Here is a 26,361-nt window from a genome sequence, read left to right as displayed (position 1 = left end):
AGCACCAATCTTTCACTCTTCAAGGGGTCAGCGGCGCCGGTCTTCAAACGGCGGGACCAGGGTCCAATCCCATCCGGACTATCAAGAACTATCGGGAACGGGAAACTATCAAGGAGTTATAGCTTCGAATCTAACGAGTTCTGAATCTGGCAACACTCGTGTAGTACCCGGGAGTAAAGGGTTAGTCAGCAACGACACCAATTGCTAACATGAACAGAATGATATCAAATCACTTCTGGATACTGCCACTTCCATCCCGTACGCAGGACTGACTCTCCATTAAGTCAAGAAAGCCAGACATTGGAAGCCCTTTGGATGTTTTAAAGCCAAAAAAGGTGGCTAGGTTCCCAACGAATAATTATGCTTGGAAATATTTAATCCATCGCCATTATCATAAACAGTCACATCGATGTTTGTAGTGTCAACTTCCGAGGAATACAACCCCACATAAAGTGCCATTATGAATGGAAGTGAGCGAGAAAGAAGGTCCAACGTTGAACAATCTTGTTTTCTAATTTAACGAGACATATTAAAAGGCAATGTAGCCTCATTATCATTTCGTTCACGATTGTTCCAATCAACCAGACGAAACTTTCGCTTCCCTTTGCCTGTTCGTACCTTGGATAGCTGAACTACTCGTTACTGCGCGGGGCAGCGTGCATACAAACTCTTAACCGTTTTAAAAGATAACACATTAAATTAGTTCGCTCGATAGGCAAAACAAATAAAGCGTGCATCAATCGGGAGTTGATTTCCGGCCTGGAACTTTTTTGCCCCAAACTTCCAAACCTCTACGCAGCCAAAACACGTGGATGCACTAATGCTCTGCTACTTGTTTGCGCTGAGGCTTTTGTTAGTTTGTAAAAGATATTTTTCCGTAGCGTAGGATGGCACCTTAGAGAAGGTGCGCATATTCACACGCAGGTTGGAATAGCGAAACCGTGGCCATGTTGTTGCCCAAACAATTCGCTTTGTACAGTTTTTTTCTTCTTCTTCCTCGTTTGCTTCTTTTTGGCGCTTTACGCTGTGACGATTGATGGCCATGAAAAGATACACACTACGGGACTTTCTTCTTTTATGCAATGCCCGAAAAAAGAGAAGAAAACAACGGCAAGAAAAAAACGCAACCCACCACACTACCGGCTAAACTAATCGACTCTGACGATGTAATAGCAAGAGAGACGGAGTAGTGTGTCGAAATGTTTTGCCCAGTTGCGGCAAATTTTGGGTAGAAAATTTCGGAGTTTCACCGGCATCGGCTCGTTGCTTTTCCACGTTGTATTTTTCCCTACGCTTACACCGTGTGCAGATTGTGAGGAAATGCAATTAATCAAAGCTCCGCGGGTCGCCCAAATCGTCAAAAGAGAAAGGTTTTACAAATTCTTCATCGTAGATACAGGTATATTGGCAAAGTGTTTGAAGTATGTGTGTGTGTGGAAAATATAGAATGAAATATGGTCACACCGGCGATACTCATCCGAACCTTAGTGGGAAATAAATCACTCAAAGATTCACGCCTATGATAAGCAGACAGATCATTTGTGGATGGCAGTCTTTGCAAAGCTTTGTAGTAGTTATGGACAGTGACTGTTGCAGGCATCACAAAACATTTATCCAGTATTGCCAGCCTCGATCAACGACAGAAAGCTTGATCTATGAACCGTGTGTCTCTACAAACAGGTAAATCCCCGCATCGTGTGAGGAAATCCATTACACCTTGCATTGCAAGGCTTCAGATTCTCTCTACCCTTCGATGTGCTTGAGCTATATTATTACTAGTAAAGTATACCCTTTCGACCGGCTCTCTCGGTCGCTCTATTAAGGCAGCGGCCGATACCGGTCTAACGGTTACGCGGTATTAATAGGGTGAAACTGTGACGAACAGGGAAAAATGGGGAATTAATGGTTGCTGTTGCTGCTGCTGCATGCCGAAGGCAACTGCTTCCGCGTTAAGTGAGGCACCCTTATTCACTTTAATCTCTTTACAACAGCAATACACAGTTAGGCAGCGGGACGCGGTAAAACAGTAAAACGCCGGCAACCAAATGTCCCAACAAAAAAGGTCCCAAAAATGAGAATTATAAAAGCAGCATTAAGAGAACATTAAGCAGGTTGTAGCAAGCACATTGTACCTGTGTGATGATTTGTCCATAGGGTGTTTGCAATTTTTGTTGACAGAGTGCGTAAAATGCAATCCCACCAGGTACATGTCTAACCGCGAATAATAATGGTTAACATAGCTATTCAAGCGTTGACAGAGGAGAGCTGATAACGGTTATTGTTATTGTAAAGCATCCAAACATTTTTTAGTAAGTAGCTTATAAGGCCTATAATCTTGACAAGGCAAAACATTCAAAAAGACGACAATATTACACTATTGTTATGGCGTTTTTAAATCACGCTCTGTAGTTCGAAATATTAATAATCGTCCCGCAGAACATTAGCACTCCACGGGCTGAGAAGCTCAGAACATCCTAATCTGTGATTTGTACTTGTGCCGTATTAAATCATTAATTTTTTCCCCATCGATTGACGGAGGCTCATCGATTGCTATACCAGCCTTTGCCACCGGACCACTAACGAGCAGGAAACCATGATTGTTTTCCTTTAGAAAACCCATGTTTTCTAGCAGCAGATGTGATATTCAAACCTCTCACATGGACACGGGGTTTAAACCAGGAACGAGGTACATGTATGTACAATGCAAAGAAACCGCTAGTAAGCAACATTTTCCTTACAAGCTAAGCATGGCACTGACCGAGGCAAGCATCGTGGAAATAACCTCGGTCACAGTGGTTACAGACACGGGCACTAGGGAGAAGAAGCAGATTATGCTTTCCAATTAGCATTTTCATACCATCAACCATCGAGAGAGCGAAGGATACGATGACCATAGGGTATTGCCGGTGCTGGTGCTAAATTCCGCTCACTTTGAAGGGCACTTGAAGAAAGAAGAGCACACTCGAACGATGCGTCGTCGGCGATTGTACTGCAATACATCGGGGGTTCCACGGTCGGAATGATGCTATTGGTAAAAGGCTATCTTTGTCCGTCTGCGAGTCGAGCAATGGGCATGATGATGGGTTGTCGTTTAGCGCTGGAGTTGGAAAGGTTTGCCGGAAATTGTGGGTTGAAGTGAAATTGAAATTAAACCATCGAAATCCGAAACCAACCAGCCACAATGTGTGTTTTATATTTCTATGGTGCTGTTTTGACTGTGAAGGGCGTCACAAAATTATTGTTCCGAACATGGTACATTGTTATAGCAACTGAGAGAATAGGTTGATAGTTGCTTGTTGCAGTGTTATCAACAAAGTTATAACAACTGCAACCGCAAACCATGCAATCGGAGCATGAATTGGCACTCTGACAACTTGAGGTTTTGCCATGTAACGCTACTGTGGCGGAGCCGGAAGTTTTGTTTGACCGATCATTGCATCTATATCCGCTTGTATGGGAGTCGGTTTTTTGATTACTTCAGCACGTATATCCTCATATTCCGCACACAATGATCGTAATGCTATGCTTTGTTAATATATAAGAATTGAAGAATTTTAAATTGCTTATGGTTTCTTACTTAAAATGTCTAAAGCTTTTCAAACCTTAATCATTCTATCAAACACACATGCTAATGACGCCCGACCACAAAGAGTTTAACTGATAGCTCAAATAACGTTTTTTGCACTGATTTCTGTACGGGAAACCGCATTCCTTATCCCTACCACAGGGCAATGAGCGCTCATCGTATGAAAGTGCAGTGGTAATACTTACGACGCCGCTTAATACGACACGTGGCCAACATGTGCCAGGGTTTTGAGGTAAAAGTGCGGAAGACAGTGCTTGCCATTACTGGTAAGATAAATGCACAAGCAGCAAACGCAGCAGTGAATGCACTGCACTCGGTTATTGCATCGTTCGTTTGCATAGTTCGGTCATTCAATCGTACGATTGTCCGTTCGCTCGGTTTAGTCGTCTATTCGGTTATGCAGGTGCAGCGATGCAAAACGATTGCAAAACGAGCAGCACGTGTCGGTTGTGCATGTGCGTGGTGGTGGTGCAAAAAAGCAACGTGGTCGAGGGTACCTTAGCTTGCTTCCTGCTGCTTTATATCACCCTGCAATCGGAACATTTTTCATCCAAAACCCTACAGGCATCGGGGTAGGTCCGGTACAATGAATGGAAAACTTTCCTTTTCAATGCCAATGGGCTATGTGTGTAAGATAAACCTGATAGATGGGCAGTGAAGAGAAATGTTGTGGTTGAAGCCTATTATAGTGGTAGGATGTCGAAAGTAATGATGATTGAAAATGAATCGACATTGATACACCAATTCTATGTTCTGGCATTGCCTTGCGAAATAATAGTTAAATTATCCGTACTGCTAGTGCTAATGCTACATACTTTTTTCCTTTCTTTCTCGTTAATAGGCTTACCGGGGATCCGTTCGATTTACATCGGGCACCCAGAGCATTGAGTCACAAAATGTACGTGAATTACCATCAGCTTCCGGCGAAGAACCCGTGACAGTGGCAAAAGCGCGACCTGTTCGAAGGCGACCAATACCCACAGCAGCTACCTTGCCGGTAGAATCAAGAACCGGCAAAGAAAGAAGACGTGGTTTTAGAGATGAACCCACACCATCTACGGCCAGTGTCGAGCATGTAGATGTACAAGGATCATCCAGTCGCACGACTGGTACGAATCGGCGTGTGAAGCAAAATCTTGTGGCTTCCTCGTTGCGGTCGGAAATAGCCGCACAAAACGCGTTTGAAAGACGTTTTGATAGCGACAAAGAGCAAATTATTTCGAATGCTTTGGAGCCAGCAAAAAAGGAAAATCTTCCCCTGTCCAGACGACGACCTAAGAGCAGAAATTTTGACCAAGAACCTTCATCCACCACCTCAAGCACCAACGTTGTAAGCGACCGGGGCGGACCGAAGAGAGCAAACACATTAACAACTTTAAGTCCGAACCTTTCGAATGAAGTGCTGCGAGAAGAATTAAGTGGACCGACGCAACGTTTTATCTCACGAGGGCAAACAAAAGGGTCGAACCTTGTTGCTGCAAGCAAGCGCGATGAAGGCTCCTCGGAGGAAAACTATCCAGAACCGTTTAAGAAGCTATTGAAAGCGCAGCTTAATGATGATAAATTGAAGACAGTGTACGTGAAAAATTTGGAAACCACTACCAAGAAACCAAGCGTGCCCGAGCGTAGGAAAATTCAATCCACAACCGTCTCCAGCACGCTGAAAGCATCAACTACGGAACCCTCTGTCACTGCTAACAAATCTAATCAAGATGGTGCTCGACGCATCGTACAACAACCGAGGGAACAACCCGTCATAAAAGAAAACAAATTTCCACAGCGTTCCACCGTACCACCGAAGTACAGAGAACAAACGCATAGAAGTGAGCAGTTTTCACAAACGAACAATACATCCTCGGAGACTGTTCTACAAACGCTGCGCTCCACCAAGAAAAGCAGCTCGTCCGAAACGTCCGCCGAGCAGCTTTCGTCAGTACGACAGCTTACTGTACGGACACGGTACAGCGAACGCAGTGAGCAGTCATCGAACGAGAGATTTAGTATTGTGCCGAAAGCTTCGGATGAAGTTGAGGAGACGAAAGCTGCTAATTCAAATGTCCGACCGGCGATCGAAGCTAGGAAGCGGGTTACAAATCCAGTCGAACGTCAGGTTCGTGGCAATGTTAGGGTATTAAGTACGACTACTCCAGGCCCAACGACAACTGTGAAGCTGATCACGCCAAGGCCCGTTCGAACGTATACGAGAAAGCAGAACACTTTGAGCTATCTTACGTCAACTACCACGGAAGCGACAACCACGACACGAAAACCATTTTCACCCGCACCGAGGGCGGCATCTCTGGCACAGCGTAAGCCACCGATAGGGTCTGTCGAAAGGAATGGCTTAAAATCCAGCTCTGGGCGTAGCGCAAACCAACCGTCAGTGGACGATCGGGCAAACTTTATTGGAAATTCGCGTGAAGTAACCCAAACAACGACGGATGAAATTGAAGCAGGACCTCAACAAATTTCTCTCCTATACACAAACCCGGTGGAATATCTACGAAGAAAACAAAACTTGGCTAAATCTTCCAAGAGTTCTCCTGTCAAAAGCACAACTTCTACCACAAGAGCAAACGAAAGCTTTACAAAGTCATCGGTAAAGCAAGTAACACGTAAACCGTCACTGTCCACAAGACCAAATCCGGTCTCTGGTAAAACTAGCTCCAGTAACGGGGTGAGTAAGACTCAAAACATTTATTATGCAGATGTTAGCTTAGTTGACAAAGTAAAAGATGAAATTTTAATCAAATTATAATGCTCATTTCCCAAAATCTAAGAAGTTTTCTACAAAAATATTGTCATCCCTGTCTAAGTGGCATCCTGGGACCTTAGCCAAAGTCATTGAAACATTTGTACGCATACTTTAATTCGTTTTCCGGAGCGATGACGATTATTCGTTTTTCCGGGTTGACCACAGAACTATGAAAATGTCCTCCGATAGCAATTTGACTGAGGACTGCTACACTGTTGGATGACCGGAATTTATTTCCTAGAAAGATGGATGCATCTTTCTCCGGAAGTGTGAAGATGTTGCAAAGCTGAAGCTCATTATTTTTAGCTTCATCGGATAGTACAAACCGGAGCTAATTTTCATCTTTTTTTTACCATACATTACTTCAAAACATCTAATAATACTGTAAAATTTTAGCTGTACATAAAAGACACGCTTAAAAATACATTAGACAACGGGGTAAATCGCCAAGGCAACGACTCATCGATTGTTAAATCGTTGACTTTAGCGAATTAGCTGGGTTGGGTGTAACAAATCAACACAATGGGTCCGTCATTTGGATTTTAATGTTTCTGTCATCTTTACAGTTTAAACGGCTCTCATCTTATTCATCCATTCGGTCAAACAAAAAACCTGCCGTATATACGCCAACTATTCCTACATTCACGACGCTTTCGACGGTATGTATTCGTTTGTATGGAGAGAGGGAGATCACCAAACACTCTCCTTAAATTAAGCTACATTTCAACGTTATAAGATGAATGAACCCCTCAAAGCCTGCATGAACGATCAGCTAAATGAGCCAACAGCAATAGATAGTCAAACAACGGCAACACGCTTTAGTGACATTACAATAATGATTAAGTATTTGTTCATAATGGCGGTCTTCATTTTGGTTTACACATTGTACATATATTAATGCTCAGAAAATGCTTTGTAGTGTATGCTAGAATGAATCGATTCATTCATGTTTTGTTAAATGCTTCAAACAATAGCAATTAGGGTTGTAAAAAATTACATTAATAGTTGTGTATTAATTTTACACGTATGATCTTTTGGTTGGATTTCTCACGGGTGGTGTGTGACGCTGGAAGGTCGCTGGTGGTGATGGTAAAAAGCTTCGAAATCATCCAGAGCAACAACACATCTCTTCCAACAATGGTGAATTATTGCATGCGGTTATCCATCTTTTTAGATGCTTTATCATTCACTGATTTACCATTTGTTGTAGGCTGTCAGATTAAGCGCAGGCTTGACACTGCCGATGGAAAAGCTGCTAGAACTCGATACAAAGGATCTGTACTGCCTGCCATTGAAATTCATTCTTCCATTCTACCAGATTGGGTTACATCGGGAGGTGTAGATTTATCGTCATTGGACATCAATGGAGCACAAACAGGGAGTTCCAACAAAAACACTCTAATAGCAAGAGCTTTGATGCCAATTACTGATGAAGTATCAATGCGTTATCCTGATTTACCAATAATTATCAATGGTTGACAATAGATATAACATAAATTGCCTTCAAAGTTCGTACAGCACGTGCGCTACCAGCCATAGACACGAATAATATTAATTAGAGGTGTTTCATAAAAGCGACCTTATATGAAATACGGTTCAGGTGAAGGATGAAGAAAGGATATCATCCAGTTTAGAACGACTAATTTATATGGTAACTGGTTTTACAATTTCCATTGAAAAACAAGGCAGTCTGAATAATTAATTTGCGCCCAGCACTATTGTTCATTTCACCAACATTTCGGCAAGTACAACAAGAATTTATATAATGTACAAACACAATTAAAATGTATTCGCTTGATTTGCAGTTGCACTACAATGCCTTTTGTGATTCAATACACTGCCTAGCGTAAAGTTGCTGCTCGCTGCTGATCGTCGTCAAGTGGCGTTTAATTTTATTTTATTTTTCAAATTTTCTTCCAGCAGATTAACCCTTTAACGATCATCCAGATAACAGTGCGTAATTTTTGGTTCAACTTAAAACACACTCTGTTGTACTACATTTCGTCCGCATCGGCATACTTTTCATAAATCGGGATCATAAGAAAATAAATTCATTATCAAACATGCATCCTCGTGAATTAATTTCATTACTATTCTTACTAACACGCGATTGAAAGGCAAAGTAAGATTTGATGGATTCGTTCCTTGTGTGCATGGAAGTAGTAGATACGTAAATAAAGGTGGAATGGGTAAAACAGCAAACTATAAACGGTACATAGCAATTATACATGTGATGGAATTCATTAAAGGTATTATTTAGAGAAAGCGTTAATAACAAGTACTGTAGAACATTACAGGTAAGCGTATACTTGACCGAAAATGTTGTCTAAAAAGGTGTAATTTAGTGCTTATCCCTTTACTAATCTATCTACTGCTGTTTGACTACATATCGCTGTGGCGTTGAAAGCAAAACGTCGATCAAAATCAAAGCTCCAAAGTTGCCAAGCTGATTAGAAGGAGCGATCAACTCCGCGATCTACCATGCTTTGTAATAAAAGTTTACACGTACTATCCTTTCTCTGTTAAACAAATCACACACACACACATACACTATTCAATATCTGATTAATAATTTGGACCAAACACCATCAATCTAATATTGCATCGATTGTAACAGATGCATTTTCCGACTTCTTCTGGTTACGGTATATAATCACAAAAAATCCAATGCGTAACTCTAATCTATCTATCGTTTGCCAAAGTGTGCCTCTGTTGCATCCACCTCTAAACGTGTAATCCCTCAATTACAGGTAAAGGTTAGCCCCGATGGTCAAATTATACAAAAGCCCGCTAACTCCAGCACAAAACTGCCAAGCCGCATCGCTAGCCTATCTTCCCACTCCACCACCGCTGCACTAGCTAACGAAATCGATCTCGACGATGACGATAGTAGAGTCGCGATCAAGTCAACCGATCAGTACGATACGGCGGACATCGTCGAAGATTACATCGAAAATGAGTTGCAGCTGGAGGAGGCTCAACGCAAGCTATCGTCGACAGTGCACGATCGTACGTCGGAAGGCACCGACAAACAGATCGCTCCCGTTTCGTCTGGTTTGACCCAGAGCCGCATCGACATTGACACACCGAGCCATCGGGTGCAGGACGTGCCGTCTGCCGTGACCGTGTCGATATTCAGCGCTCTGTCCGAGATCCTTTCGCAACCTACCGAAAGTTTACAATTTTTGTCCTCCAGCACCGATGCACCCACTTCTACGTCTGCATCTTCAACAAGCACCACTTCAACTTCTACCACCACCACAACCACCACCACCACCACTACCACCACCACTACCACTACCACTACGACTGTACCTCCGCCTCCTCAATCACCAGAACCGTCTTTACTTTCTAGCAAGTCCAACGACAAGGTACTGGAAATGGTGGGCAACAGTTCTGCCTTTGCTTCCGACGTACTGCCTGTGAGCGCGGGCGATACGTTTGTACATACTACTAGCAGCTATCAGGCATCTACCGATAACCCGAATGTAAATAAAACTGATCTAACCATTGCAAGCACACGGATCGCGGAGGGGAATGTGACGATTAGGCAAAAAGCGTTACCAAGTTCGGGAGAGACTGCATCGACTGCACAGGCTACCGTGCCAGTGGGGAAACAGCTAGTATACGAGCAGGAAGAAACGAACAGCACCCACTACTGCGATCACTGCGCAGAGAACGATATCGAAAACCGAATACTTACGGATGAGTTCCCTTTGGTAGAGATAGAGAGATCGATTGGCAGCACGGTTAGTGAGTCGTTTCTTCCTACTGCTCCCACTGTACCCAGCTCATCGTTCGATGTTCGTGTCCTTCTGGAGGATACCGCTGATGCTGATGTTGTTCCCTTATCCATTACACAGAAACCGTTAGTGCCTGCAGCAGACACGGAAGCGATGGAGACTGTGACAACGACAGCGACACCAACGACTTCTACTACCACACTGTTCACTACCGACGCTCAGGCAACTGAAGACCGGGACCGCACGGAAATGACTACCGCCATTCCTACTACTTCTACCAGCATGCTTCCTAGTACCGCCATTACCACTACCATCAGCGATGTAGACCGTTTCGAATCGGTGTTTACTGTAACAGCTTCCAATAACGATGCCTTACTAATAGACGATGCTTCTTCTTCGATCGCGACCCCATTTTCGTCACAAACCGCTTCGGAACACCCTACAGCTCCTTCTTACAAACCTACATTTCCAACACATTCCCCGACCATTGAACAAACAACTTCCACAACCAATCCACCCGCCACCATTGCGTTGACCGATGTTAGCGAGGTATGGATGGATGCTACCACTGTTGTACCGGGTACCAAAATTGGAATCGCCTCGTCGTCCGAATCCATCCACTCTACTGCTTCGACAACCATCGTTGCTTACACTAACCATAGTTCCACATCCGGCAGCAGCAATGCTCAAGTAGGCCCAAGCGAACCATCGACTACTAGCTCTCCTGACCCTGCTACCAGTAGTAGTAGTAGTAGCACACCATTCATCATCACTCCCATCACCCCAATTGCTTCTACCATCACCACCACCACCATCACCACCACTGGTTCGAATCAGACGAGCTCCACCGCATACGTTACGTCACCACCAATGACCGTAAGTAAGACACTTCACTCTATCCCATCTGTTTCCTCCGATGTCACCATCACCACCACCACTCGCCCATCTCCTTCCGATCTGCTGGCTCGGCTCGGTTTTGCCTCGAATTCTCTCGAACCTACCACCGACGTGTACCGACCGAGATTCAAAATGCGCATACCGATCTTGCCAATTGGTTTCCACGATTCGGCCGCGGTCTCTGTCCCGCGGGCGGTATCATCCCTCAATAGAACTTCGCTTACCTCGTTTACGACTGTGGCACTGTCAAGCACAACTACAGATAGTACGGTTCGGGACAAACCGACGAGTCCCTCTGCTTCCGTAACGTCCACTACCACCACCACCACCACCACCACCAACATCCCAATTCCTGTGGTGAACACAGCTTCGCATTCGGCTAGCAAACGATCGCGCGGGATCGTCGTGTACGGCATTCTGCCAAACAATACCGTCGTTCGGCGGGTGATTGGTGGAGACGACGAAGACGAGGATGTGCGAACAACGACGGAAAACGTGCGGATCGTGTATGGGATCTTTCCAAACGGTACGGTGGCGAAACGCTATCCGAACGGTACGATCGTGCCCGAGGTCAAGCGCCACAGCCCCGTGGAAGTTACCAACATCGATCCGCGTGAGCTACGCAACCCCAACAGTGCCATCTATCGCACCACGGAAGTTCCGCCATTGTTACGATCGTTGGGACACGCTCCTGCCACTAGCACCACTACCCGTACTACTACTACTAGCACTACGATATTCACCAAGCCAACTACTGTTAGCACCACCACCACAACCACTGCGAAGAGTCCTGTTGTTGTCTATAGTACTACTACCGCTCTACCTTCTAGTATCACTTTTTCTACCACAATGAACCAACCCACGGTACTTGAAAGCTCATTTCGAAGCTTTTTCCTTCCTCATGTTTAACGATATGCTAGAATGCTGATTGATCTTTCCCATTCTTGCTACCAGCTATCTAAAACTCCAAACATCCTAGCCGCGCATCTAACAAGTAGTTTGCGACAAACGTTGTATTTTTCTTGTTTTCCCCCTGTTTCAAAATGATTGTCTCTGTAGAAGTAGTTTTGGCGGCCTGGAATAAGAAAGCAAAACAAAAATTGAATCAAAATTTACAACAATATTGCCGGATAAACTTATGTCCGGAAAACGTACTCTTCTATACATCACCCCAATCCAGATAAGTCGTGTCTAGTGTTTATGCATGAACTTGGTGGCTGAAACTGTGCTACTTAAGATATGTTTTTTCTTTGTTTTCTTTCCCTTGCTCTCTCTCTCTCTTTCTCTCTGTCGCGCTCTCCTTCTGTCCCTCCTTGCTCGCCTCCTTTCACTATGAGAGAATTTTTCATCTGCTTCTATGTATGGACTATGTACTCTTACTTACTGCTGAGCTTTACAATTGTAGATACGAGGCTTTACTGTGTACTATCGCTTTTGCACGTTACTATAACTACGGTTTGCTCTCGTTTGCCTGAACATTCAAGTGTGCCATTCGAAAAGTAACATACATTTTGCGTTGCCACCTACAGGGTACGACAACTATTATCGAAATATTGCGCAAGTACAATGAAGCGAACCAGTTGGATGCAAAGGTGAAGTCGGACAATGTGTTTAGCTTAGCGGGAGGCAAAACAAAACCATCAAACAAAACGAATGCAACTACTGCTGCTGGTCCTTCCGCTACGACGACACAAGTTTCCTCGAAGGAAAATTCAAATGTAAGAAAAACAAAGGTGCGTCTCGTTGTACTGCCATGTCTAAAAAGTGTTTCTCTTCTTGCTTGCGTTCCATTCCAGATTGGCAGTGTGCATGAAGACGTGCGAGTCTCACGACCAAATGCTCCGGATTTAGTGTATCGATGGAAACCGATCGTGCCATCGAGTACCGGTCCGAACGAAAACGAATTGATTCCTACCACCAGTGAGGGAACGTTCACAACCGGATCTGCCACACCTAGTGTATCCGAGAATACCGTGCCTGATATGGTAGGAGTTGGTAAAGGAAACTTTGGTTCGGTAGGATTAGAGTTGGACAGTGGTGAAACCACGTTGACCATGCCCAACAGCTCCAGCGGCGATCAAAGCGATGAGTTAACGCTCGAGAAAGTTAGCGACTTGAGTGCGGAGAATGAAAAGATTTTCTCGCCAATTTCGGAACTTAACCTATTTTCAACTTCAAGTGTACCTCCGGTGGATGACACCACTTTATCAACCACTGGGAGGTCAATGATCACGTCAATTGTTGCGAGTACAATACCGTTTCAGAGGCCAACCAGCCCAACAATTACAACTAGCACTAGCCCAACAACTCCTCGGGTAGCAATTTTTAGTACAACTTCTAGTACCAGCAGCAGCACATCAACCACAACCGTGGCTCCTGTGACGAGCACAGTGAGGCCAACGACAAGCAGAAGTACAACACGCAAAACGACAACAATCGTGTATCCTTCTACTACACAAAGAACTCGTACCACAACATTCTCCGATGCGGATGATTTAGCTTTCTTGGTAAGAAATACAGTAGTATATGCTCTGGCGTTGGCCAAGAGCAGTCGATTAATATTTTTTTCTCCCTCAGCGACAATTGGCAAGATTCTTGAACGGAGGACAGTCTCCTAATAGTAATGCAAGAAAAACGACAAGAAAACCCACTACAACTACAACCACTACTACTACTAGTACTACTACAACTCCTAAACCTACCACAACCACGACTACCAGCACAACCACGACAACTACAACAACAACAGCTGCACCGAACCCAACAACAACGCCGGGCTTAAGTACCGTCATCATTGATAAGGATGATCCAGCCTTTCTAAACGATGTGGTACGTAACAAGTTTTACTTGACAAGAGTGAAGCAGAGTGAGCTTAATCTGAGCTTTTACTTTCTAGCGTAAATTGCCCAACTTTGCAACACCAAATCCCCTCGTCGATACACCGCTGGCTAATAGAATACTTCAGCTTGCAATACAAAGGGATCCCAAGAGCATCGCGCGATTGCCCTTGAAAACGGGGAATGAGTTTCCATCGTACGAGAAGCCACGCACCGAGAGTCAGCCGAAAGAAATTTCCAAACCGACCACGCTATCTCCGGAGGAAATAGAGAAAACGAAAAAGCAGCTAGATCGGGAGGTACAGCAGTACAACAATGATTTGAAACTTCTTTCGAATCTACTGGGACGGCCCATTACGGAGAAGGATATACCGAGCCTTACCAAGCAGCTTGGAACAGGTGGCTCAGGGCCATTGTTCGCCAATGCAGGACTGTCGGGGACGCGAGCGGCACCAACCACGACGACTACGACGACGACAACGACGACCACGCGCAGGCCAACCTCAACAGCAGACGGTGAGCTGTTGAAGCAGCTGCTTCTCACCCAGCAACAGCAACACAATAGCAGTCCAGCAGTTATAGAGCGACCAGAGTTTTACGGTAAAACTAATGAAGCAATTTTGGCAGCCGTTTTGAAGCAGCGTGGCATAGGTCCGGCAAACACGAACGGAAACATTGAGGACATTTTGGCGCAAATATCGCCCGGCAGCGTAGTACGGACGTCTACATTACCTCCGATAGTTATCACAACGCCGCGACCCACGCCGAGACGCGTGCGTCCTCCCCAACCACCACCATTACGATCACAAAGCCCTATTCTGGACGGTTTGAGTTGGCTGTGGCGCGAATGGCAAGCGACAGCACCGCAACCACGTAATCGAGTTCCCGGTGCGGGAAGTAGCGCCACCAGCGCCGTCCGTACAGGAACGTTTGGATTGAGTGGCGGTGGTGGTGGTGGTGGTGGTATTGGTGGTGGACTAGGCGGAGGCAGAACGGCTTCCTTAACACAATCGTACGGAGATGAAGGACTAGATCCGGATGCGGTAAGAAATTTCCTTTTTCCCGTGGATCCCTGAAAGCAATTGAGAATAGGCATATTGAAGTGAAAGTTTTCTCATTGCAGAAACCAATCAACCCCAGCGTGACGGAAGAACCACCGTCTCTGTTTGGCGGGTTTGGCATCAATCCCGGTGGACAACTGTTGAATGCTGCGATCGGTGTGACTCGTGCTGTATCACAGTTCCTAGGCGTAGCGCTACAGGTAGGTCGGTGGCGTAGACATTTTTGCTTCCCATGACCAAAAATGAGAACCAAAAAAAAAGTTATTCCTTTAAACAATGATCACAAATCGAAAACTTTCTACCACGAGTGTCGTTCCTTTCCTACTACACAGGGAGCAGCCAAATCGTTTACTTCCGCCTTTCGCCCACAACCACTCGCCGGCGAACCAGCGGCAGCGGACGAGCTGAGCTACTACCGCTACAGTGGTAGATAATGATTCAGACGATTTGCAAAGAATTCTGCGCTGCTAGGTTTCCAACTTTCTAGACAATTGGGATCGATACCGCCGACTAACGGATGCCGTTTTAGTGAGAATTCTTGGCGCAGATCCGGGTGTAAATAACTTTTCACAGCGAAACTAAAAATTTAATTAAAACCAATGCCTGAATGCAACCTTTTTTTTCCTTTTCCTGTAGCAATTCAATTAACATGCCGTAGGTGTAAGTCGAGTACCTCAATAGTTTCAGGTTAGGAAGAGTCAATAGTGTTAGAGCGGTTTGAATAGCGTACGGTTGATAACTTGGTCGCACCAAGTTGGCCAACTACCTTCTTTTAATAGACTCGGGCAGGTGTAATGTAAAGCTTACTTATGACGGAAGTAGACGTTGAGCACTTTGTGAGATCATAATTGATAAGACTGTATTCTTGTGAAAATTGTAGTTACTTGTTCGCTGTGTGTGAGTGTATATTTTCTATTTATTTTATTTTCTCAGGAGGATTGTTGGTTCTTCGATAAGGACTATGTATGAGCTAAGAAACAGAGTGTATGCGACATCACGCGAACTTAGAGCGTCACGTAGGCTTGTTGCTCAAATGAGTTTAGATAATTCGTGTTAGGATAGTAGAAACATATCTAATCGCTCGTTGGCTACCGGGAGAATATTGCTCAAATTTTGTCCGTTTAACGTTGCAAAAGCTTTTTTTAAGTAAAACAGAAGGGACTATAGCATAGCGTAAAGGGTGATTGTGTGCCATTTCCGTGGATAAGCTTCGGAGACGGCATTGATGGGTTAGAGATTGAACAAAACTCGACGGGCTCTCTACTGCTACAGCTGCAGATCATATTAAATGTAATTTACAGGGAAGCAGCGTCTTTGTTACAAGAAGAAAACGTGTAGGCACATTCAATTGATTTCTGTACATAAATGGCATAATAAATATCCGTTTTAAATTTATTATCTATTCTCTTCTGTGTTTTTCATACACCTAATGTGTTACTCTACTCTTAATGTTTCTTAGTTTCTTAGTCAATGACCCTAAGTACACTTATTCCTTCCGTTACAGTTTATATGTTCCTACCCGTAAGGCCGTCATACATATTGATTATCGTTCCACCACTGAACTGTGGGTATACTACTAGTTTTTACATTTAAAACAATTTGTTTTGTTGACAAGTTTCAGATTCGTTCGATTATCTGTACACATCCGTCGGGTTGGCCGGGGATCAATAAATTGCTATGCAATACTCCTGCGTAAGGCATAACTTATTTGGAAGGCTTCCTATTTCTGAAACTGTAAACCCTACTAACGTTTTGAATTAGTAATGTACAAAGAAATAGCCGAAACGCGTTTCATATTGACTACTTTTATGCTTAACCTCCATCATCCTGAGGCACGCGCCCTCATATCCTGATGTTCATCATTACCGACACTGCATTGCATGCATTTTGTAGTATGTTTTTGTTGTTGTTGCGAATGTTTTGTTCAGAGCAAGAATTATCAAAAAAAAAAAAACAAAATGCACCTAAACAGGTAACGTGTTACATGGCTCGATTGCTCCATTATACGCGCTGATCGTCGTATCCATAGATAAGGCTGATGTTGTCCGGGAGCGGATCCATTAGCTCGACTATTGGATCCGCTGGCTTTTGTCAGTCGAGTACATTTTTGAGCTTCACGTACAGACAACAGGAGAGCACCATACCGAACACCTGTATTACGCTCAACCCCAGCCCGATGGCACCGAGTATTATCAAGTGATATTTTAGGTCATCCGTCATCCCGTATATGCAACCCTGCCGAAAAGCCAGAACCATCGAATGATTAGAGAACACGGACCAACGACAAGCAGTCCCAAAAAGCTATAACTCAGTGTATTTGGAGGGAGAATGAACCTGTGTGGCCCAAACGACACGCACACATACTACATACCGTATAGTGAATATTGCTCGGACCATCACGTAGACCGCACTTTGAAACCACAGTTATACAGCACGAATCTGGCACCAAACGTCCCTCGGTGGGTTTTATCAGATCTTTGCGTCGTGACCGCAACCACACACTATGGCGCCAATCTTCGAATCGTACCGCTCCACAGCAGGAAAACTGATGGTACGATGGTAGGTCAATTTAGCAGCATTTCCGTGCCCCCCCGCGTGTGTGACACAGGTGTATTATTGACACAAAGCGATAGGTTCCGACCGTCCGTTCCGTTTCGGCCGCGGATAAGCGTGTCAGGCCAAAGAAGAAAGTAAAAAATAAAAACAAACGGGAAAAGGTATTTAATTACTGTCAAATAGTTATTTTTTGTTTGCTTTTTAGTCAACCAAAGAGTTTTATCTTGGCCAGTTTGCAACGTTAGCAGCTCTGGCTAGCAGCAGGAACAAGGATGTTATTTTGTCCAATCCGTACCTCTTGCTGCAAACTGTCGACAGCTTTTGTTTGCTGTTCACTCACGCCGTAGTGCTCCATGAAGGTTGCGTTAAGGGTGTGCTGCAGCTCCGTCTCGATTTGCGTTTCATAGAGATAAGCTAAGCCGCCCACAATAAATTCCAGCAGGAACACGATCAGTAGAACAAACGTGTACTAGGGGGCGAGGGAAGAGAGAAAAACAAAATACACAAAACAATAGAAAAAAGGGAGAAATAATGGGTTACAATGAAAATTCCACACATAAATAACTTGCTACAAAATTTTCGAGAGCGAACACACATATTTCATAACCCCGCGTCTCTGCCATCGTGTATCACGCGTTGGTAGCAGCAACAGTGTTTTAGAATTTAGATAAAAGTTTGTTTATTTTTTAAAGTGCAACTGGCACACGATACCAACAAAAGTTAAACCAGGGTATCACGATTTTCCATCGTGTTGTTGATGATATCCAAATATTTTTGGCTTTGTATCGATGTTTTTTTACGCTTTCAACGTCACAACGTCCGTATTTTGACGATTTTCCATGTATTTTTTATACATTAATATTTTTTAGAACAAACGTTTTTAAACGAAATTTCACACAGTTTTTTTTATATCGATCAAATTGTACCTAAATATATGTTTACCGTTAAGTTACTAGCCAGAAGCAAAAAACATATTAATAGTTTGTTTTAAAAATATGAAAAAAAAACATATAAAAACACGTTTTTTTTTTTCTTTTGCACACACTAGAACATTATTTTCATCCATCTCTTGAAGCTTTTGTTTTATTATAAAAAAAATATGTTTTAAGTTTATTTCAAAAAAATCGAAAATACCTTGGGACAAAGTCAAAAATATAGGAGATTTTTTTTTATTTAGTCAGGACAATCTGACCGTATTGTTATCGTCTAATCGTGTAATCGGACATCGTCTAATACAATTGGAAAACTAATGAATTCTTTATAAATAACTCTATGTATGTGGTTCACAATAAAATCATCCTTTCACGCCGTGATGCCATCCGCTTCACCAACACCATCATTTCCCTACACTGGAACTCCACTTGACACAACGTAGACCTCAGCAACAAACTCCGTCCTATCAAGCACAACACCACTTCATGGGAAGATAGCGAATCCAGCCTCATCCAACGAGTCCTTTCCCGCCTTCGTATAGGTCATACCCGTCTTACGCACTCCTATCTCCAAGAAAAATCTAATCCTCCACTCTGCAGCTTCTGTGATGTTGACATTACCGTCCGCCACATCCTCACCGATTGCCATGGATACACGACACACCGAGCAACCTGCCAACTAGACACCGATTACACGACAATTCTATCACCCAACAAACTTCATCAAAACCGCCTCATTCGATTTTTACGGATCAGTCATTTATTTGGAGCAATTTAAGCAATAGTTTTAACTAATCCATTAGCATATGCCATAATCGCAATAGTTTTCCATAATATTTAAGCCACATCTGCAATAGTTTTGTATTAGACTATACCACTTTTCCATACAGTAGAGAGGCGAATGTAGTCTCTAAGACTCAAAGCCTCTATAAATAAAAGAAAAAAAAATCACAATAAAATTAAATTTTGAAGATATAGTTAAATAAACAATCAGCGATATCTTATCAAAACATGTTTAATGTAGAATGTTATGTTTCCATAAAACAAGAAACATTTAAGTTTCAATTCATATCTGAATCCCTTTATTTGCGCCCGTCGAATGGGAACTACAGTTATACTACTTATACACACTCGATGTAAGTATTAACAATCAGAGTGCAACTTGTTTAACTACTATCACTGTTGCATCACAGCATCTGCCCGTTCATCGGAAAAGCTCTTGTAATATGAATATTATTGGCAGACGTACCATTAAAATTCATTGCACGATTGGGTGATGCAGATGATTCGATTGACGTGTCAATGACGTTGTAATGGAAAAAAGATGATGCATTGTCATTGGACGTTACGTTATTCTTTTCCTCACAAATAAATAGCATCACGTTTAGGTAATGCGGACAGGCGGCCATGGCAAAACGAGAATAACCTAACCAATTCTTATGGCGGTGGATTGATCAGCGACGTTCAGCTGGTCGTTGGATGCTACTACGCTTTCTGTTCGTAATGTAATTGCAATTAAATGGGAATCGTGACTGCGCCGTGTGCATAGTAATCAAATTTAATTTACAAGTGATGGGCTACTTCTACTTTCTTCCAAACTAAACGGTACCACAAGTCAGCTAATGTGGAAAACCAACCAAGTTAACGTTATTTTTCGTATACTGGGACTCGTGCAGGGTGTTCCTGTGGACATAAAGATCCACTGTGTTTATTGAGCGCGTAGAATTCAAAACACAAAATACACGCGGCGCTAGACAAACGTTAGCATTCAATAGGCAAACACATTTCCTGGGGCGTAAAGCGACGTACAGTATATATGTTTGAACATGGTTGGCTTTTGTACACAGAACGCACGTATGACCATCGCAAATTGTCACATTAACGCCGGCGGGAATTTGAGGTTATGTAAAAACATCCAAAGTATCGAACGTGACATTGTTACCAGTACAAGAACCGGAATTCGGCGGAGGGTTTGACGGAAGATGGCAGAACGATCAGTTGGACGTACCGTGCATTGAAGAGTGGCATAACATTAATTTATCGATTATAAACTTGTCGGTAGGATGTTTAATTGAACATACATCAATGTGATTAACGACGATGTCGAGAACTTGCCTGTCACAACCATTACCAAAAGTGAGTTTAACAACTTGAATGGTAAGCGTGACCACTGCACAAAAACTGGAAGCAAAACAAAAACAGTTTTACTTTTTCATTATTATTATTATCGTTTTAAAGTTCGATAATCCAAAACATGTACGGTGAACATAAACGGGATTTTTTTCCAACTTGACTCACTACTTTCGAGCTAGAAGAAAAACGTTAAATACAAAATACGATACAAGGAAGAATTGGGCAATAAAGTAATTAGAAGCATGCATCGATTTATTTATTTATTTATATTATATTATTACGGCTTACCGCCGTTTTGTCAACATGTATCGATATATCGATTTGAAATTTACATTGCACAGCCACACAGCACATTAGAGAAAAAAAAAAGTTCCTCAAGCCAATCTGCGAGCTACGACTGTAAAGTTGCCGGAGTAATTAAATTATTACAACATTTTATAATCCAGAACAACATCCTACGATATTCACCTATAACAACTTTACACTTTACATATAACATATTGTTATTTTACGAAAATATTACTTACCAAGACTAAAACCCCCCGCTGCTCGTGCCACACACCACAACATCCAAGAACACCACCGACGACGGCTAGCAAACCCGCGGCCAATAAAGCGTAAGTTCCGATAACATAATTGGTAGTTGATAGGAGCGAAATGTATTGATGTTTCCAAAGGATCGTCCACAGGGTAACGCCGATTATAACTAAGCCTGATATCTGAAATGAAACGAACGTAAACATGTTTTAGATAGATTTCCCTGATGGTATTTCATTTTAAGGGTATTAAAGATACTAAAATGTTAATAAAAAAATCTTTTTTTTTTCTTACTAGCGTTTACAATAGCTATTGTAAAAGTAACTACGGCAGACCAAGCCATGCGCTAAACAGAAAAGAACTACATGGCTTTGAAAAGATCATCTATTTTTAATTGATGCTTAATTGAATTCTACCATTACCAAAGTTTTAATGAAAACGATAGTTGAATTTGAAATTTGTTACAGCAATGGTAAGAAGAGCAATATTTTCATTGTAAAGTCCACTTCCGGGCCCAATATATAAAGAATTGAGCACTGGCAGCAACGACAATCACTTGAAGCTTTGCAATAGGATTTTCGTCTGCCTCTCGTTCATTGGCAGCGTGCTTCGCGGCTAAGTGCCAATGCCACCGTCTACAACTGCCAGCTGTGTGGCTGGCAGTGCATCTGGTCTAAAAATGTTCGGCGTTCGTCCTATTTGGAAACGATCATCTTGCGATAGCTATGACGTCTGGCAAGGAAATGGACGGAGACGTACAGAAATCAATTAAGATAGCGATAAAGGCGAGCTGTGCGCACTGGAAACGTTTACATTACTCCAACTTGCACAGCAGGATGATAAAATCTGAATGAGCTGGAGGTTTCGTACCGCTGACCACATCAGTCTCAAGTAGCAGCCAGCGAAGCGTGATGGCACAAGCACCGTAGAACGATGGGGCAATAGTTTGCTTTCGCTTGGATACAGATGCTGTATTAATCGTGAATATATACACACACACATGGCGGCTCTATCGATCCAACTGTTTCTGCTTGCTCATGCTGTGCGAACGTCTGTGGACAAATATTTGCACGAGCGTAAGCCGTAAAATACTGTGTTGGTATAAATCTAAATTATTGTGTTATTTATGAAATGCTGTGTTCACATTATTCCTATCAAATGTTTCACTAAACCTAAACCTGCGATACGTTTCCTTGATATGATTGAGGTTTTTGTCCAAAACATGTAATGTTTTCTTACACGGTATTGCTTTAAATTCTAACATTGCACAAAATCATACAAACGATACGTTTGCTATTCGTGTTCACTGTATTTGAAAAGTGGAATTTGAACGGTAGGAAAATTCTCAAAACATTCCAGATGATATTTTATACCAAAGGCTGAGATCATCGTATTAACACAAACGAACCAGTTGCATTTGCTGCTGTAGCAGAAGTTTAACTTGTCAGTTTACCAGATAAACAAAGACAGGGGATTATCTCTTTGCTCTAAGCGACTTTATAATGACGCTACTATTGGAGACGGCATGAACGTAACATCTTGCGTGCATAACAAGTGTTCCACTCTATCTTGAAAGCGTTCTTAAAACTCAAACCCTAAAGAAGTTATTTCTATGGTGTGTTATCTTGGTACTAATAATTGCATTAATCTTAGTTTTTTGGATTAATGACTTTCGGAAGTACAGATTTTCTGTACCCGAAATAAAGTCATACTCAGTCATTGGAGCTGTTAGTAGTATAGAAAGAAGTGTATTAATGCTGCCTTATTCCTATAAAAATACTAATTCTCACTGCTTCCAATTGGTCTCGTCTGTGAACAGTAAAAATAGGTAGCCACAGCCATGAATATGAAGTATGTAAGTCGCACAAGAAAATGAAAGTTACAAAACAAGACATTTTGTATTATACTCTTGATATCATGTCGTTGATCATTTACCGTTGAAGTATTGTATTGCTCAGAGATATAAGAATGGCTACGACAAGCACGAAACTAAGGGAGACTAAGGGAGAAAGAAAACCTATCAACTACGCAAAGACGCTTCTTCGGTAGCTACTAACTTGCGTCCTGGTTTCATATTTAAACCACATCTCACCAACAAAAAAGGTAAAAAAATATGTCGGGAAAGATATTTTTGATTGATGAAAAGCTGATGAAAACCTAGTTTGCGGTTTTGAGGTTAGTCCTGCATATGGTTAGCCGTCTCTTTCCAATGCCAGCAACAATAAAGTGGCTACGGCTGCCCAAAAATCAATGCTAGGTTAGCTAAGGGCAAGAAAAGATTGTATAGTTTGCTTGTACTTGTACTTGTGCGTTATTCGTCATGGCAGTTTGTCCTAAATTATCAATTGATTAAATCTATCCAACACATTACAACCAAGACAAGACGCATGTCGTTTTGCATTTAAATTTGCTTTAGATGGACTTTCATATTACAGCTCAGATCGATGATTTCCAACGTTAATTGGACTGAGCTGAAACCAATCCAGGACAGTATTAGGAGTATACTTGGTTAAAGCTGTAACTTTTCGTGGTGATAGATTTTGACTTGTTTTCTAAAAGTAGTATTTTTTCTCTCTTTTAGAAGCCAATTTCAAACTATAACATGATTTAACCGTGGTGATTTAAGTAACTACAAGATATCTACAAGAGCTTTTAAGTGTAATTGAAACTTATGTTCCTTACAGGCATCGTTTTCTTACATTACATTTATTGATCACAGCACACAAACAATTGCTATGCCTCTATACGGTGTGCGAACTAATTAAGCATGATGAAATACGTTCTAATTTCGGAAAATAAAAGCGTCATGATTCGTATGTTCATTACTAGGATGCAATTTTCTTTATGCCAATTTAAGGACACTCTTTATGGGCGTAAAATGTGATAATGGCATAGGACTTCAATTCGAATGTGAAAGCAATAAATCTTCATTACCGTCCAAATTAGATGAAACGAATGCCACAGCATATAGGACAGCAAAACTTCATGAAGCACTTGATTTACGTAGTTGAAATTTCTTTTGTGATGTGACTCACTTATGTTATTGTTTACTATAGTTTTTAACTAACTTAATTACCTACACAATCATGTAGTTCACAATCATCATGTGCTATCTGTTTAAGGTTTTTTTGTAATGCTTTCTTTTGAAAGGGTTTCAATTTTGCAAGTAAAGTGCAGTTTTCTAACAACTCCATTAGACACACATTTGATGTTACATACTGCACATCTCATATTAAACGTGGTTCTTTATTTCATTGAACACTAGGGGTTTTCGAAACTATTCGTTTCGAAGAATCGTTTGACAACTTTCACACTACTTCAGCACCGTATTGAACTGCTGCTTGCTAGTGATGATTTCGATCGATAGAGCGATTGATAGACAAACTAGGTTTCAAGTACAAGTCAAATACAGTCGTCGCACGGTGACAGAAGTAAAGCAGTTTTCCTGCAAGTATTACCAACCTGCCAACATTTGCTAGCAGCAGCAAGTTAAAATTCACTGAAGAAAAATAGTTGCACAGCGATGATACAATAGTTCAAAGTGTGAGATGTCGGCAGTATGAATTGAAGCAAACAGAAGTCAGACACTTGATTCTAGCACCTGAAAATGAAAATCCGCAAAATGTGGATTCCGAATGTTAGAGCTATGGACACCTGTGGTGAATTTAAGCAGAGGAAGAAAAAAAAATCCATCACACGAAAACGAATATCTTTAACAGCCATTCCGAAAGGATTCTTCACAACGAAATGCTATTCAATTTCAAACTGTTCCTTTATTTGCAAACCGATTTCCCCACGGCTGGAGGCGGGTGGATTAAATGATAGATTTGACAAGCACATCATTCACAGATGCCCCATGTATGCTAGTATAAGCGTACGAAAACCGGGGAAGAAAATTGATCGAATGGACAAAAGCCATAATTGGTATGTTCGTCTGCCGTTGCAGGGAACATTTGAACCTATCGTCATCGGCAGAAAAACTTTTTCCGCCTGGTGCTGTTACGATGAGGATTGTGAATTGAGGTGTGACTTTGTACAAGCTTTATGGGAAGATGGGGTTTTCAATGGAAACACGATGACTTTTCGCCACACGCTGAGCATAGCAATTATCAATCGAAAAGCAAGTTCCATAGTTTACATAGTATTTGATATTTACTGTTTTTATGGAAATAGGCCATAATATGCAACTTGGAAATTTATCAAAAAATCTCAGATAAACTTTAGTTTCGATGTATACGGTATAAGTCGGTTGAGGCGTACTCATGTAAGTTTCCATGAATACAGAAAAAAGAAAGACTTGTAGAAAGCTTTTTAGAAAAGTCAATCATCCAAACCTCAACATTCAGCGCTGGTTCAATAACATTTAAAATGCTGCCATTATTTGTCATGTGTCATGCACCATAAAAAAGCTTCTATTTACAAAAAAACTAAAAGAAATCTTCTGACTGGAAACAAAAATGTAAGGTAGAAGAATCGTAAGGATGATTGTTGAAACGTAGAAAGCTTCATTTAAAGAAAGACACTTTGGATCGTTCCAAATGTATTCGAATGGCCATCAATTACGATCTGTCAACAAGTTTTTTGAAAAGGACAGTGGAATTCCTTGCTGAATTCCTTTAGAGCACGAATGTACAATGACCACGTGACAATGATTTTCTCAACAACACAAAGTCTAATGGGATTATAAACAGTTCAAATAACAGTTATAAACAGGCGTGGTGCCAGCTGCTCACACGAAGGAACCGGTATCAACTCCCACACGAGCTTAATCTAGACAAGCAAACCAAAAGTGTGCAGAAGTGTGGCACGCCCCAAAAGACCATCTCTTTTGTTCAAGACACCGCGTACTGTACATAGCTCGTGTTTAAAAAATAAATTACTAAAAAAAACACGTTTGTTGCAGAGTGCGGCTCTATTCTGCAAAACGTTTTGCACAATTTTTCACCTACAAAGCAAAAGAATGTATCACTAATCGAACGTGCACTTACCAGAAATATGGTGTTGAATATGTGCAGCGAATACTTGATAAAGTTAATGCTGCAGCAATCAGAGTCCCGCGTTTTCTGCTTTGGTTTGGTCAGTTTCTTATTTGGGCTGTGCCGTGAAGTGCTTTGGCCATTGTTGTTACCAGCCGCAGAGCTGCTAACGATGGTAGGATTCGGTTTGGCTCGTCTTCCCATCATGGACGCGTTGTTGCCCGTCGTCTCCGTTGAACCGATGTAGATTATGCTCTCGTGTTCGAATGGCTCGATTTCGGATGTATCGTCCGGTTTAAGAAAATGCCCCATCGGCAAAGATTTACTCCAAGTGCGAAGTACCGGACA

The 26,361-nt window shown here is 42.2% G+C and overlaps 3 protein-coding genes across 3 annotated transcripts in view; 2 read left to right on the top strand and 1 right to left on the bottom strand.

Moving 5' to 3' along the window:
- LOC126567321 (mucin-3A-like) overlaps window positions 1-15,313 on the top strand; it is a 29,800-nt gene extending 14,487 nt beyond the window's left edge. Inside the window, exons 2-10 of the mRNA XM_050223549.1 lie at window positions 4,428-6,263; window positions 6,908-7,000; window positions 9,092-11,845; window positions 12,511-12,699; window positions 12,778-13,488; window positions 13,559-13,810; window positions 13,878-14,861; window positions 14,942-15,079; window positions 15,212-15,313. Coding sequence (XP_050079506.1) covers window positions 4,428-6,263; window positions 6,908-7,000; window positions 9,092-11,845; window positions 12,511-12,699; window positions 12,778-13,488; window positions 13,559-13,810; window positions 13,878-14,861; window positions 14,942-15,079; window positions 15,212-15,313 — 7,059 coding nt within the window. The remainder of the gene's footprint in view (window positions 1-4,427; window positions 6,264-6,907; window positions 7,001-9,091; window positions 11,846-12,510; window positions 12,700-12,777; window positions 13,489-13,558; window positions 13,811-13,877; window positions 14,862-14,941; window positions 15,080-15,211) is intronic.
- Window positions 1-26,361, top strand: part of LOC126558181 (uncharacterized) — a 407,024-nt gene that overhangs the window by 81,049 nt on the left and 299,614 nt on the right. The gene's annotated exons all lie outside the window — the stretch shown is intronic.
- On the bottom strand, window positions 16,835-26,358 carry LOC126558542 (CD151 antigen-like). Its single transcript, XM_050214566.1, has 5 exons — window positions 26,026-26,358; window positions 21,028-21,219; window positions 17,731-17,904; window positions 17,251-17,424; window positions 16,835-17,114 (listed from the first exon to the last, which is right to left on the bottom strand). Exons 1-5 carry the CDS (start codon window positions 26,323-26,325, stop codon window positions 16,971-16,973), a joined length of 984 nt encoding a protein of 327 aa, XP_050070523.1. The 5' UTR covers window positions 26,326-26,358; the 3' UTR covers window positions 16,835-16,970.

The sequence above is a fragment of the Anopheles maculipalpis genome, chromosome 2RL (assembly GCF_943734695.1).
Source record: "Anopheles maculipalpis chromosome 2RL, idAnoMacuDA_375_x, whole genome shotgun sequence".
NCBI classification, from domain to species: Eukaryota; Metazoa; Arthropoda; class Insecta; order Diptera; family Culicidae; genus Anopheles; species Anopheles maculipalpis.
The sequence above is the reverse complement of the archived record's forward strand: the minus strand, read 5'-3'. Positions and strand labels throughout refer to the sequence as shown.

Excerpts from the sequence above, each read along its gene's own strand:
- LOC126558542 (XM_050214566.1), bottom strand. The coding sequence starts at position 26,325 with ATGGGGCATTTTCTTAAACCGGACGATACATCCGAAATCGAGCCATTC. Across the intron at positions 21,220-26,025 it reads TATTCAACACCATATTTCTG|ATATCAGGCTTAGTTATAAT; the intron begins GTAAGTGCACGT and ends GTTTCATTTCAG. Across the intron at positions 17,425-17,730 it reads TCGACAGTTTGCAGCAAGAG|TTTTCCTGCTGTGGAGCGGT; the intron begins GTACGGATTGGA and ends TCGTACCATCAG.